Genomic DNA, 15,531 nt, shown 5'->3' with positions numbered 1-15,531 from the left:
GCCAAGACAAATAACAGCACATAAATGGTCCAGTGTATCATAATGTCTCCTGTTCTCAGTTCAAACAGCAAGTTAAAGTCAGTATGGCAGCAAAGCTGGGGCAGCCCTCCTGTTGTCTGAGCAATGTCCTGATCAGGAGAACCCCTGGGGGCACAATCTCTCCATCTCCCTCTCACTGCTGCTTCCAGAGTCACAATAATGTATGGCTATGTATACGGTCAACGGCAAGTCCCTATAAACGTCTGAAAATTAGACTGGTGGACTAGTAAGTTTATGAAATAGACTGGGCTCATATCTGTGTACATGAAAAGAATATTTTCCACGTTTCAAGGGCGAAAAAGTCAGCATTTGAAAGCCTGGGGGGTTGGTGGCAGTGCAGTGAAAGCTTTCATTGCTCACATCAAAGATCAAAGTTACACATTACACAAAGTAACACATTACCACCATTACAAATGATTCTGTTATGTTTAAACACTAAAAACTAGTCATCTGGGTAAAAAATACACCAGTTTATTATACTTCCTGTAAAAATACATCAGTTTCAAAGTTATGCTGACTGACACGGGGGAAAAAAACTGAACAATGTGTCTATGAACATGAACAGATCGCTTTTTCAGATTATTTGGCCATTAATTTACACTGGGTTGCTCTATCAGTTTGACTGTGCCTGTGAGGGCCAACAGGATTTATTTTGTCCCTTGGACTTGGGAGAGCTATCATGATTAGAGACTGACATGCAGGCACATATGCAGCTGCTTCCTAATTACAGCATTTGGAGAATGCACTGCATAGCTAACTAACATGTGAGCTCTGTGTGTGTGTGCGTGTGTGTACACCCAGAGAAAATGGGGAGAGGCTACTCAACATCTACAGGGCAAAAAGAACAGTAAGAGCCACTCAGGACCCATTATAACAGTGTTTGATGATCAATTTCACGCTTGGACCACAGTGTTGTTACATCACCAACGTCGATGACATGGCCCCTCTTTATCCTGCAACTCATGAATGCCATCATAACACAGGCGTAGCAACAGGAGAAGTTTGGGGAGGTGTAGCGGGGCTGCAGCCTCTGTAGCTCTGGCCTTAAAGCCACCTGTCAGGGAGGCAGCTTGCTAGTTTAAAGAGGGATCTGTTACGGCCGAGCTAGCAGCACAAAAACAGGTCACCTGAGCTCTGGCTTCTCCTCTCAGCTGGGATACCATGTGACTGCGCTGGGCTCCTGAGCCAGGCAGCTTTGTCTCTGGTGTCTGGGCACCACACATGTGAGATCTCTGGAGACCAGGCAGCAGCTACACATCTTGGCCCCACAACATAGTTACTGCACAGAGATGTTTCTGTTTCAGGGAATTAATATCTGGAGATAAGAGAAGGGCACAAAAACAAGAGGAGCTCTTCTTTCTACCTTGTCAATACATCAATACACCAACAGACATTCTGTGCACTTGTCTGACTTCTTTATTGTCTCCTTCTCCATTTAGCATGCTGAAAAATCAAACAGTTTTGCACTGAGTGTGTGGCTTTTTGATTGCACAAGTCTGCCTTGGGGTCAGGGTGAGAGGAAAGGTGCGTCACCTGAGACTACAACGTGTCCATGCAGCCCGGCCACAGCGCTCTGTCCCTATGGCAAAGGGAGACTGGCATCTCACCTCGCTGCCCCTCTCCATCTCTGTTAACACAGCAAACAAACACACGCTTTCCTGCACAAGGCCACCAGGCACACACACAGCCAATCGGGAATTTAACACTGCCTGGTCCAATATTCTGTAGACAGAAGGAAAAAAAAAAAAAAGGGGGGGGGGGGGGGGGGTATTTGAACAGAGGCCTCTGCTCCTTTACAGGGATGAGCAAGACGGCTTGGGATTTTGTGTATTAAGTAGCACAGACTAATTAAGCATGATAGGGCCTTCTAATTCATCTAGTAGTAAAAACACCTCCACAGAGAAAATCTTTTAACACTTATTCTAATTTTGAGGGAAATAACTTCATTACAGTATCATATAGTATACTCCCAGACGTTTGGGAGCTTGTGTCATGCATTATTCCTCCTGGCCTGACACATAAGTCTGTATTAAGGTTGAAAACAATAAAAAAAAGTGCACACACAGGCAAAATACAGCCTGACCACCTCAATCTGGCCCACAACACCCTAAAAGGAAAACAACGCACGGCCGAAAAATCCACTAAGACGCAATGTTATTCTGAGGAATGACTACAGTGGCTATGTACTGCTACTGAACTCATTTCCAATGCTATGACTTTCATCACTGGCCTATGCAGCAGGGTATATCAGAAAAAATGGAACGGCGCGGACTCATTTAAATGTTGATTCAGCTTATGTTGTGATGCAAATATTTTCACTATAACCTGCAACTGTGTTTTGATTCATACTTTGATATACTAATGTTAGCAATGGCCTTTATTTAATCTACATACTATGGCTCTGGTTTACAGTGGGCTGATTATTGAGAAAGACCTGAAGCTTTTACTGATTTGGAAGACGTTCTACTTTACACAACATAATATTATCAGGGGTAAAAGACACCATTAAAAAAAAACTCCTTGGCAAGAGTCATGAAGAGGCATTTGAGCCGAACAAAGTGAGTTTTTCCCACAGGGTGAAGCAGAGGAAAGGACAGCTGTGCCCTCAGCTCAAAACTGTATCCCGGAAACTGGCTTCAACTCACTTCCCTCGACATTTTCATTTTTAATTTGTCAGAAAACTAACTCACAAAATTACCTTGTCAGACATGACAAGGTAATTTTGTCATGTCTGACAAGGTAATTTTGTGAGTTAGTTTGTCAGACATGACAAAAGAAAGCCTACGTGAAGCACATTAGCATTACAGTCAATTTAAAACATATCCTGTTACATGGGAGTGTACTGACTCAGTCTGTAAGACTGCGCTGTGACATGATGCAGGTAATGTTTTTCTTACTACTAAATACTTGGCATGATGTGCTGTGCAACTGTACAGTATTGTATTATGTGAGACAACAAATATCAGCTCCCCACACTGACTAAAGACATACCTAGCATTTTATGGCATCTAATAAAACTGATTTCATCTGGACATAAAGAACAAAAGCATGGTTGTCTCTTGTGACTCTTTATATGTGCACCTAACAAAGGAGAATCACTAAGACTATGATTAGAAAAAAAATCAGTAGGGCTTAATTTACTTAAGTTCAATGACAGGAAAATCCACAGCCAAGGTAACAGTCTCTCTGCCTTAACAACATGCAGACCCCCCCCCCCTCAAAAAAAACAAAACAAAAAACTATTTTTTGAGCCAGGAAAATCACTGCATATATGTAAATTTACATTACTACCCATCACAGCTAACGTATTCAGCTGGGTGAACTTCGGTCACACAGAAGAGGATGAAGAGGAAATGAAACCCACGAGGGTGATGGAAAAACTACACAATATTGTTTACAGTTGTCAGGTGAGATGCGGCAAAAAAGAGCTAAGTCTTCCGTCTAATGTACTTTGACATCGCTGCGTTTGTGCACCGTTTTGCAACTTAAAAAGTACACTAACGTGTACTCCTACGTCAAGTAAAAGTAGTGATAGGTGTCCGATTTACTGTGATAACACCAACAGTGCCCCAGCATCAAAATTCAAGCAAATAGCATAAGAAGTGACGCATGTTATAGGGCTACTATGAAACTCGTTTTAGGGGACAGGAAACAGCACCAGTAATTATTACTACAACAAGACAAAAAGCGCAGTGTTTCTGGTGTATTATTTGGATTCTTTCACGCTATTATAAGCCTAACTTTATTTTTTTTTTTTTAAAATGTGTATGTATATCATGTGTTGTGCAGTTGCTCCTCAGTGAGTACGTCGGCGCTGCAGTCAGTCCCTGTCGATAGGGGTGTGGAGGGTACAACGTTGCTATTATGTTACCACAACACCCTGGCGCTGTCGCCATTTTCATAGCGCTTTTTCTCAGGACGGCGAGACAACCGTGTAGCCAAGGGAGCCTCGCCATGGGAAGAAACCCCCCAAGAATGCATTCAATCGCCTCTCTCACACACTCCACCTTGAGTATCACTCTGTCGGTACAATTTTTGTGTTGTTACCAATAGGGGTTAGTGTGAATTCGTCGAAAGCGAGGCCAGCGAGCTAATTGCTAGCACTGGCCACTAGAAATGTAATGTTAGAAGGCTACATGAGAGCGACCAGGCCTTTTTGTTAGCAGAAAGCAAGGAGAATATCTTTAAATCTGTGCCGTGAATAAAGGCCAAAAATAGCCTCGGAATTTGACTACCGACAAACGGCGTACAGTTAGCATAACAAGCTAGCCGACACGAATTAATACGCTGCTTGTCAGAGACAACATCCGCGTTAACAAGGGGGCAAAAAAAAACAACAAAAAAAAAAACAACAAAGCCGATTGCGCATTCACACGGTTATGCCAGGTGAGGAGAAAACGACAAATTTGCTTAATATGTTTAATTCTGCGTAGCTTGACTCGCTAGTTGAGATTGAATAGATGGGGCGAGATGCCCAAAAGGAACATCCCCTCCCCCACGCTTTGCAGCATTTGAACCCAATACACCCTGAATCTAAATTAAGTGATCATCGCGAAATGCACTTCTAAGTCAGATTGTTAACAAAAGAGGAGCCGTCAGTTTCTCTCCGTTCCACACTGGAAATACTCTCGACTTATTTATAAAGGCCTGTGAGATTACTGCGTAAGAACAACTTCATAAAATCGGTTCAACTGCATGTTTAAAAAAAAAAAAAAAAAAACGTTCAATTTTCTTTCGGGGCTTTCTGAACGCATGAACGGAAATGTCCCGTGTTGTGTATGAGCTAGATGGGAGACGCCGATACCGCGTCTGACTCAAGCTAAAAAAAAAAAAACTAATGAAATTTACTGTTTTCAATGAGCTGGAGCGTCTGCTGACAGGCAGTAGGTGCAGTAGTTTAGCTGATTAGGAATAAAGCGGTTGTGTTCGGAGGTCACGTTATTTACACACACAAAAAAGGGATGAAAGTGTGCGCAATAAGGCCCGCAGTGTCACTGTGTCAAACTAGACAAAAGACTCCCCACCTGGCTCCACTTACCCGTTGTCAACGTGTGAAAAACGTTTGTAAAAATGTCGCTTTTAAAGATTTTATAGGCAGCTCTCGGTTGGCAGCGTTAAATGTTGTTGACTGGGCGAAGAGCTGTGGGACAGATTTGTCTTAATGTTTCTGGTGCTATGGCTGTTTTTCTTTTTTTTTTTTAAACTAGGTGATCACTCGTAAATAATATTTACCTGATAACTTTGTATGACGTCTCGTGTATTGCCTCACTATCAGCGAGTAGTCAGTGTCAGGCTAATTTGAGCTAGTAGCATGCGCTAGCTAGCAAGTGCTCTTGTTGGCTTGCGAACTTGATACTCACACAGACACTTGCGTCATTTACTTGGCCTTTTTAAAATTATGATTATGGTAAATATGAAGGAAAACGACTTGCCACTTTACAAGCTAACGGTGTCGAGCAGCCCGCCTTGGAAGCTAAACTCAGCTGGTACTACACTTACGGTTAGCCAGCATCAGCATGATGTGCCTGGCCAGCTAACTAAAAGCCAACAATACCCCCTTTCCACGTCGGATCTAACGCACACTTAATGCAGTTTACTCACCGTTTTATGTCCACTCTGGAGGATCTGAGTAGCGAATAAGGGGACCTGGGTAAGACCCCCGTCGCTTTCCACACAGCTTCCACAACCAAAACAATACTTCTGTCCACACACACTGCGGATCCCTGGCCAAGGTTTAAAATGTTTGTATCTAAACGTGTCCTCTAAAGACTCCTTTTCTGAGGGGGATGGAATCCCTTGCTTCTTGTTTTAACGCGGGGACCCCAAATGTATCTAGAAAATCAATTCGGAACCGCTAAAACTGTGCCTTAGTCAACGGAGACTTTTAGAAATTAGATCCCCTCAAAACCAGTCTCTTTTCCCTTTGCAAAAATGGCGGCCCTGCCAGGACTGCCGAGACTCCGCCTCCTCTCCTTTCCTCCCTCCCTCTCGATCGCCAAACTCAAGCTCCGCCTCCACACACTGCGGGGCTGCACTCTCCATTTCACAGGGGCGCCGTGACCGTTCCCGGCGCGCGTCCAAGACCGCGATTCCTCAAGAGGGTTGCCGGTTGTGTCGGGAACGCTACGGATTAAATGTATCCTGCGCTATAGATGGTGCCCTTCAAATTAAAACGGACAGTGCTTCGTTGAATCGTTTTAAAGTGCAAATTATAGGTGCTTTACATAAAGGAGGGCGCGTGGCCTGTTTTTTAATAACCTGATTGCGTTGTTATAATGTCCGTGCTATCTCTATGATCATGTTTTGAAAGTGAAGTCAGCTGTGGGAATGCTGTTATCGGGAGGTTTTGTTTAAACTAATTGCTCTTTCCCCCTCCTGTTTCCTCTTCTTCCCCTCGGGATTAGAATGAGCGATAACCTGCAGCCTATTATTTTACCTCAAAACGACCCCGAGATAGGAAGTTTACATCAAATGCAAACACTACAGTGGCTATAACTTATATATATATATGCGCGCAAAGCAACAACTGAGTAGTCCGTTCATTACTCAACAGACCCAACATAACTAGCTTTACTTTTATATTTGTTTGTAATAAACCAACAATGCAACAGTCCGTCTGAGTAGGTCAATCTACATTTTATCACTACTGGGGGAAAAAAGAAATATATATAGCCTGCATCTACAAAATCCTTTATTTTACACACTGGCACTGGCTGCAAAAGAGCACCCAAATCCGCTACCCCAACACAGTAGGAGGCAACTAAGCTGTTATGTAACCCCTTACACAAGACAATTTCTATATTAAACTGATATTAGGAATGAATGGCCTGTGAAACACAGCACATTGAGTTTTTAATTATGTACAAATAACAGTTGGATTGCAGTAAAATCCTTTGAGAGCCATATAGTTAAACTTTTAAGAATTCAGTAGGTAAATATAGATTTAAAGGCTCTAGTCCCATTTATCGACTTGCAAAAGTCTGAATCAAACGAGGGGACGTATTTAAGTTTTTGTTAATTACAATTTATTTAGTATTTAGTAGTGGGTGTCCGTTTTATGGTCTGCAATTATCACCTAGGCGACGTTGCAGTTAATGGCCCTTTTTGATTTAATTATTACTGGACGTAAGCTGTAAAGGTCGCCAATACACACCTAGATATTCTAGCTTTTTCCTCCACAGGTTTTATTATGATTACGGTGAATCTGTTACGGCCCCCCAATCCAGAAACATGTCTGTAGAAATCCCTTTGACATCATATGTTCACAGAGGATGTTCTCATCGTTTCCATTTATTTACCCTCCCCCACCTTAAACCGCATCCACTCGCGCATGCGCCCTCCTGCAGGACCGCTGCAACGACTGGTGTTCGGGCAGCCGGGTTTGTTTGATAAAAACTCGGGGGGAGGACGGAGGCAGAAAAGTCTAGCAAACGTCGTCCGCTGCTAGATGGAAATGTTCGGCTAGAATGGAGGGTACAGCGATTAAATTGTCCCCATCTGTTTTCTTTCTTCTTTTTTTTTTTTTTTTGGAGAGGATGTGTCGTGTGTGCCCACCACCATCGTGTTTTCGGTCCGAAGACGAGCCAATCACTCCTATGTTAGGACGGTGGCGCACAGTAGGTGGGGGATTAACAGTGGTCCATAAGCAACTGATAAAAATGGTCATTTTTGAGAAATGGTTGGTTTCTGATGACATCATGCAGTTAGTATTTGTGGGCGGGCTCTGAGCTGCGAGGGGAGAGGGGCGCAACCGGAGCGCAGCTACGACCAGGCGCCATTAGGTAACAATGTGAAATTAAGTGTTCAAGTGTGTATTGTGAAGGAACACCCCGATAATCTACTCAAAGCGACAAGGTGTCTTTGTACATGGTGTGGAAAAGGACTACCAGCATCGAGCGAGAAGCGGCAGCTTCTTTTCCTTTAATCGGTTATCGTTGTTTGAGAACAAGATGGCGTCGAGGACTTTTTTTCTGTTTGCGCTCACAGTTCGAGCACTCCTGGGCGGCGGCGCCGTGCGCGTGCCCGCCACTGTTATATTATTTCCTGTTTTCGTGTCTTGGAAATCTCAAGTTCTGGTTTAATTTACAGCCGCAGCAGCGAACCGAGAGGTGCGCATATGGTTTTACATGTTTGTGGCTGACGGGCAAAAAAATTGCACCCACGGGAAACTACGTATTAACCCCTGGTTGAAAACAGTTCATCAGTGTCACAACTGGTGAGCTGTGGTTACACAAGCACTTCATTTGCCTTTGTCAGTTTGCACACCAAGAAACTGCTCAACTTCTGAAACTGGTCAAGTTTCATTTCCAACACAAAAACATTCAGCTGCACTACCCCGGGCTACCTCTGTTTAGCTTTTGACCCCATCTAGTGGTACAGTCAGGTGATTTCCATACCCATTTATTTAGTTTTTCTCCTTATAAAGTGGACATTTAGGTTGTCTTTTTGGGGTAGTTTTGCTACTCTATGTATTTAAGTACTAATCTATAACAGTATTTTTATATACTGATAATATGAATAGCCTACTTTTCTGTAATCGTTCAAAATTAGAGGTAAGTTATGCAAATTATCTTCCATTAATAGTAGGGTCACAGTAGAGTTTAAAAATGGAGGCAAATGATTTGAGTTAATATTTTACATTTACAAGAAGAAAAACCTAAATATTCTAAATTTCAGTGTCTGAGGTTGCAAAGTCATAACCCTCAACATTCACAGCAAGAAACCACATTGCTTCACTTTGCATCAGTGTGTGGAATATTATCCTCACCAGTTCTGTTTGAAAAAAGTGTTTTATCTGAGAACCACCATGTAATTAGAAGAATTTGGACTCTGAAGAGATGAAATCTCAGCTAATCAGAAGAAAAGCATTTCTTGTAAGGCTGTCAATATATTAAGATTTTTTTTAAAAATGACACAATTACTTACAAAATTATGTTTTATTGGCACAGTATTGATATTTCATCTTTAAACAGTACAGATAAGCTGAGCCTAGTTCTGCCAGAGGTTTCTTCCTGTTAAAAGGGAGTATTTCCTTCCCACTGTTGCCAAGTGCTTGCTAATATGCAGTTGTGTAATTTTTTTTTTCTTCTAATACAGTATCATTTTTACCCTTTAATATTGTATCAATAAAGTGCCTAGAGATGACTGTTGTTGTGATTCGGCGCTATATAAATAAAATTGAAAAGAATTTAAACAATGATCTATACTTGATCGATGTTTTGGTTATGTTTCACTATGATGTAAATCTGAGATCACTTCGGATTTCTTCTTGCACTTTTTGTGTTTTTTGGTGGAGACTATATTTTTTTTCTCCTAAATAGTTTTAATCTCAAATTATATGGCTCATTTATTCATTCATTGACCTATTTAATTGACCTAAAATGGCTTTAACAGGCCACCATACTCATACCCAAGCAAAATGTGGTTTATTTAGTAAAAGTGGGCACTCTTGTGTATTATTTTCTGGTCGGGTGCTAAGAGTGGACTTAGTTTCACTTCTGTTCAGCAGACACACTCTAGAGATGACACTGGTGTAAATACAATGTAAATTCTTGGCTGCCCCCTTTAGGGGTCGCCACAGTGGATCATCTGCCTCCACCTGACCCTATCCCTAACATCCTCCTCAGTCACACCAATCCTCTGCATGTCTTCCTTCACTACATCCATTAGTCCTTTCCACGTGCCCGGTGGCTCCATGTTCAGCATCCTTTGTCCAATATATCCACTACCCCTCCTCTGCACATGTCCAAACCAGCTCAGCCTTGCTTCTCTCAATCTGTGCTGTCCCTCTGATGTACTCATTGCTAATCCTGTCCATTCTGATCACTCCCAATGAAAGTCTTCACATCTTCATGTCTACCAGCTCCACCTCCTGTGCTACTGTCTCCAAACTGTATGTCTCATAAGGTCTCACTTACACCTTGTAAACCTTCCCTTTCACTCTTGCTGCGATCCTTCTGTCACAAATCACCCCTGACACTTGCCTCCACCCTCGCCACCTCTCTTGTGCACATGTATTTAAATTCATCCACCTTCACGACCTCTAGTCTTTGCATCTTCACCTTTTACCCTGCCTCACTCTCATTCAAATGGTAAAAAAATATATAATGTAAAGTAACTGGGTTTAATTTCAAACTTATTACAAAACAAAATCTGAGCATCTCAGAGCCTTGTAGGGTAAAACGTCCTTTCGCCTGCAAAACAAAAGGGGGCGCTCTCAAATATAACGCCATTAACTTTCTGTCCAATCAGAGTTGACGTTGTTTGGAGGTCGCTTGTTGACAAAGGGAGAAGGTGACTTCTCAGCTACCGGGGCAGCACCTTGTCCAAAGCTTTACGTAGAATCCCATAAACGCTGGCTTTTTGATAAAAAAAAAAGTCATGTCTTCTTTTGGGAGGGCGCTCGGAGTCCTTCGGGCCGGAGCGCGGTTGGTGAGGCGCGATCCTGCGAGCAGAAAGTAAGTCCGCGGGTACGCTAGGGACTCCGTTAGCTTCAGCAGTTAGTAGCTAGCATTTCGGTAAATTAACAACAGTGAAATCTAAAACACAGAATAGTTTGGTCGCCTTCCAGATAATTTCGTTTGAGTTAATATGTGCCTTATAATAATGCGTGTGTTTCAGGGCGAGTGGCGGACCGCACATTGAGCCACAGTACAGACAGTACCCGCAGCTAACGAAGAAGCAGAAGTTCGAGTCGGAGCTCATCAGCGGTGTCATGTGGTTCTGGATCCTTTGGCACTGCTGGCATGACCCGGATGCAGTACTGGTGGGTAAACCGTAGATATTTTAAAAAATGAAACAAGGTTGAAGCCCAAAATAATACCGTGAAACCGCGTCAACGGTTTGGATGTATATTTATACGCACAGTGTTGTGAAAAAGTAATTTCCCTCTTGTTAAATCATGAATTAAGTGTTATTAACCATATTTTTTGGAAAGCTTAGTTCAGTTTCACTAGCCAGGGTCATGCCAGACCTTTTGAATCAAGATATCGGTTAAATTGAACCTGTCTGACAAAATGAAGTTTCCTAAAATATCTCACAAAAGCAACTCTAGAACAGCTGAGAAACAAAGCCATGGAAATGGTTGCCATTTCTAAGGCTTTGGGACTCTAGTGAAGCACGGAGAGAGCCATTACCCACAAATGGAGAAAACTTGGAACAGTGGTGCACTTTCCCAGGAGTAGCTGGTCTACCAAAATTACTCCAAGGCCACATTGAAGACTCATCCAGGAGGTCACAAAAGAACCCAGAACATATAAGGAAGTACAGGCCTCACCTGCCTCAGTTAAGGTCAGATTCATGATTTAACAATAAGAAAGAGACTGAGCAAACATGGCATCCATGGGAGGGTTCCAAGGAGAAAACCACTGCTGACCAAAACAAACACAAAGGCTTATCTCACATAATCCCCAAGATTTTTGGGTAAAGATTTTTGTGGATTGATAAGACAAGTTTAACTTTCTGGAAGATTTGAGTCCTGTTACATCTGTCATAAAACTAAGACAGCATTTCATAAAAAGGACATCATACCAACAATCAAACATGGTAGTGTGATGGTCTGGGGCCGCTTCAGGACCTGGACAACTTGCTGTAATTCAGATCCTCACATCCAGGCCTCGAGAGCCAGTGTCCTGCAGGTTTTAGATGTGTCCCTGAGCCAACACACCTGAATCAAATGGCTGAATTACTTTCTCAGTATGCAGTCAAGTCTTCCAGAGTCCTGCTAATGACTTCTTTATTTGACTCAGGTGTGTTGAAGCAGAGACACATCTAAAACCTGCAGGACCCCGGCTCTCGAGGCCTGGATGTGAGGATCCCTGCTGTAATTGATAAAACCATGAATTCTGCTCTCTACCAGAAAATCCTGAAGGAGAATGTCTGGCTATCAGTTCGTGCCCTGAAGCTCAAGAGTATTCAGGTTATGCAGCAGGACAGTGATCTGAAAAACACCAGCAACTCCACCTCTGAATGGCTCAGAAAAAAGCAAAATGAAGGTTTTCGAGTGGTCTGCTCAAAGTCGGGCCTTAAATCATAAGCACTGTAGCTTTATTAGGAAAGTCTGTATGCCTGCTTTTTCATGCAATTATTAAATTAGCCCAGTGGTTGACAAACTTCTTATCAGTCACTAACACTAAAAAAAAAAAAATTAAAGGTGAATTTTAGTGAAATGACAGTCGTCACTGTAGCTTCGGCACTCTCTTGAAGTCAAAAATATTCATTCATCTTAGTTTCACATCACATTTTTCACCTAGATCACCCTGAGATCACCTGCATTGGCTCCAGACACTACAGTCCAACGTGCAGTGCATATAGATCGTGCACATAATTTATGTTATCACATCAGTGACTGGTCTGAGTATTTCTAAAACTGCTGACCTCCAGAGGCCTGTACTACAAAGTTAACTTCAGGTTTAACCCTGGATCGTTCACTTCTCACATGGGTCAGTACCGTGGTAACTTATGCTGCAGACCTAACTTACTTTGGAGTAGGTTATATTAAAGATAAGACATTAACAGGAGCAAAAACACCGCACATGGATAGGGTCTAAAGTTCTTCAAGAGTGTCTGAAGTCTTTCTTTGTCTGATGACCATCAGCTGCATATTAAGGGTGAGAAATCTGATCAGTTTAAACACATGCTTGGCTCTCCTGACCATAGGTGAAGGTGTCAGCATTGATACACTGACTGCTTCGCTTTGATGCTCAGCTCTCTCTCCATCGTGAGAGTCTGGTACAGTGCCCGGATTACTGCTGATGCTGGACCTTCCCATCACTTGTGTGTATTATCCCAAGATACTTGAACTCCTTCGTAGGTAGGGCAGCTTCTCTTACCCAACTGAGAGGAAGCAACCCTGCCACAGTTTTCCAGCAGAGAGCCTTGGCCTTGGACTCAGAGGTCCTGACTCATCAGGGGCTTACCGTCATCTAAGGTCATGAGATATGGGTAATGAGCAAGTCACTAATACAAGTGGTCAAAATAAGTTTCCCCCTAGGGATGGCTGGGCTCAGCCTAATAGACACAGCAAATTAGGACCAAGTATAAAAGCCTGTCAGCGGGAAAACGGTCATTGAAAATGTGGTGCTGACAGCTGATTACCTGTTCTCGAGCAGTTTATATGTCCAGCACAAGTTACCTAACCCGGTTAAAAACAGCCAGCTTTGTGACACTGAAAACTCTGACTTGTTCAGCCATTCATCTCACTTTGTAGTACAATCCGTTAGGCAGATGGTGTAGTAGTATAGAGGTTTTCTTGGCACGCTAAACATGAACACCAATCAGTCATAGTTTGAGTGCTGCAGCCAGTCTCATTATTGCACCTGACTCTTTCCATTGCTTTATGGCCACAGATTACCACTTCTAATCAGTGAAAGTTCAGGAGTTCAGTGTATTTCAGATCAGAATCCAGTAGAGGACCTTTTGAATGAGTTAGTACAGGAGCATGAAGGTACAGCTGATAAATCTGCAGTATTTATACGGTAACATTATATCAACAGACTCTCAGAGGAATGTTTTCATCTCTCTGAATCCAGGCCACGAAGAATCACAGCTGAGGCTTCACCCAGTATTAGTATGGTGTTCCTAATAAAGGGTTTGCTGCACCCCAGATATGCCAGGAACAGGATTTGATTGATATAATTTTTTGATTGAGTTTTATTGATGAACACTCATTCCTCCTATGCAGGGTCACTTCCCTTGGCCAGATGCTTCTCAATGGACGGATGAGGAGCTTGGCATCCCTCCAGATGATGAGGAATAAGGTGATTTCTCCAGTTTCCTTACTGATACGCTGGGCAAACAGGATCACAAATGTAACTTTTACAGTATACTGTTTAAATGTAAAGTAGAGGGTGTTGTGTAAGAGTCACAACACAAGACTGGTAGCTGCTTTGCATGTTTGAGTCTTTGAAACTAAAAGTAGAGGTGACTTTGGATTTCTGGAGAAGTTTTGCCCAATTTTTTGACGTTTTGACAACACATTTAAAAATGAGCCTTTCCTGAGATGATACATCCCGTCTACTATAATTTGAATCTATGAAATAAAAAATTATGGCTATATTGTGAGCAAGTTGAATGTACAAAAACATCTATTTGTTGTAAAGTTAGCGCTGCACAGTGGTCTTTACATGTTAGAAAAAGCAGTCAGATTTGTCTAGGGCTTTAATTTCAGGATATTTTCCACAGTTCTTTCTGGTGATGCTCAATTATTAGATGAGCTGCCTGGGTGGAGAGTGCAGACCGCTGCACTACTCATACTTAAGAGCAGTCTGACATCTCTGACTTTGCACATCTAACTGCAGATTAAAGCCCGGCTAATGTCTGATCCAACTGCGTCAGATATTTACGTCTGTAATGTGCAGAAGCTGAGGGCTGCAGTGCAGCTGTGAGAATGTCCAGTGTCACATGTAGCCTGAAAAGCAGCTGTAGTTCAGTCTGAACTCTGCAGAGGGCAGTGTTTGAGAGGTTTACACTAGACCTGCTGTACACCTGGTTCAACTGAGGTTAAGTTCATAAAGTTAGGTACAAGGACGGGTATATACACTGAAGATGTCTGCAGGTCCTTAAAACCTTACTGTCTGAAGACATTTCAAGCACAAACTGCCAGGTTTTTCCTCACATTGAAGTTGCCCTGACCACAAAGGCCACTCTGTTTTTACATAAACAGGTTGTCTAAAAACAATTGAAGTATTGTTAATATAGCAGTAATTAACTGCTAAAAACATTTAAAATCCTCCACTGAGAATGTAACTTTAGTTTAGGCATGTACTTCAGTGCAGTGTTCTTAAATTTAAGACTTGAAATACATTTTTATTGTACCTAATAAAGTGGCTGTTCTCTGGTAAACTGTGTTTCTTCTTTGCAGATCGAGGGATTCGATATGCTGGGCAACTCTCCAGGATGTTCCGAAACTCACTGTTGTACATAGAATAAAATTCTTTAAATTAAACAGAAGACCAGCCTGTCATTTCATTATTTTATTTACACGCAATTTCTGAAATGCATTAACAGTGTCACAGTTAGCCAGTGTTTGTATATTTCAAATCATAAGCCATTTAAATTTGGGAAAGAAAAAAAAAAAAAAAACATTGCAAGAACCAACACACACCAAATAAAAAAAAAAAAAGCAAAGAGAGCTGCATGTAAAAGCAGGAGGAGGGGGACAGATCCTGTGCGATGAATACTACAGCTTATTACAAACCCTACCTGCGGGCCAGCTCATTTTCTATTCCGTGACTTAACATGCAAAGAGTTAAAGGTTAAATTGTAGTGTAAAAGGGGGGAGAAAACAAACAAACTCAGTTTTGTAAGTTGAGTCTTTGTGTTTTGGATCACATCACTCACCTGAGGAAGGCTCACACTGTTCAGAGGGTGCTCTTAAAGCTACATGGGTGCAGAGTCAGTTTAAACGGGGGGGGGGGGGGGGGGGTTTCTACTTAAAACACTGAGTTGAACATGTGTTAGAAGGCAGCGAGTGGGGGTAACACCAAATTAGTA

The 15,531-nt window shown here is 42.3% G+C and overlaps 2 protein-coding genes across 5 annotated transcripts in view; one reads left to right on the top strand and one right to left on the bottom strand.

The window, feature by feature from the left end:
- The window catches only part of kmt2e (lysine (K)-specific methyltransferase 2E), a 29,172-nt gene extending 23,193 nt beyond the window's left edge, over positions 1–5,979 (bottom strand). For 3 of the 4 annotated variants that reach the window (XM_030719999.1, XM_030720001.1, XM_030720002.1), the window contains exon 1: positions 5,641–5,979. The gene's annotated coding sequence lies outside the window, so the exon portion shown is untranslated. Of the gene's footprint in view, positions 1–1,166; positions 1,355–1,572; positions 1,762–5,640 lie in introns of all 4 variants that reach the window. The other variant, XM_030720000.1, reaches the window with a different exon arrangement.
- Positions 5,980–10,290: 4,311 nt separating this feature from the next.
- ndufb2 (NADH:ubiquinone oxidoreductase subunit B2) lies at positions 10,291–14,988 on the top strand. Its single transcript, XM_030719854.1, has 4 exons — positions 10,291–10,496; positions 10,660–10,804; positions 13,721–13,796; positions 14,900–14,988. Exons 1-3 carry the CDS (start codon positions 10,420–10,422, stop codon positions 13,793–13,795), a joined length of 297 nt encoding a protein of 98 aa, XP_030575714.1. The 5' UTR covers positions 10,291–10,419; the 3' UTR covers position 13,796; positions 14,900–14,988.
- The last annotated feature ends 543 nt before the right edge of the window (positions 14,989–15,531 follow it).

This window comes from Archocentrus centrarchus, chromosome 23, assembly GCF_007364275.1.
Source record: "Archocentrus centrarchus isolate MPI-CPG fArcCen1 chromosome 23, fArcCen1, whole genome shotgun sequence".
Lineage (NCBI taxonomy): Eukaryota > Metazoa > Chordata > Actinopteri > Cichliformes > Cichlidae > Archocentrus > Archocentrus centrarchus.
Note: the sequence above shows the minus strand (reverse complement) of the source record. Positions and strands in the feature narration are given on the sequence as shown.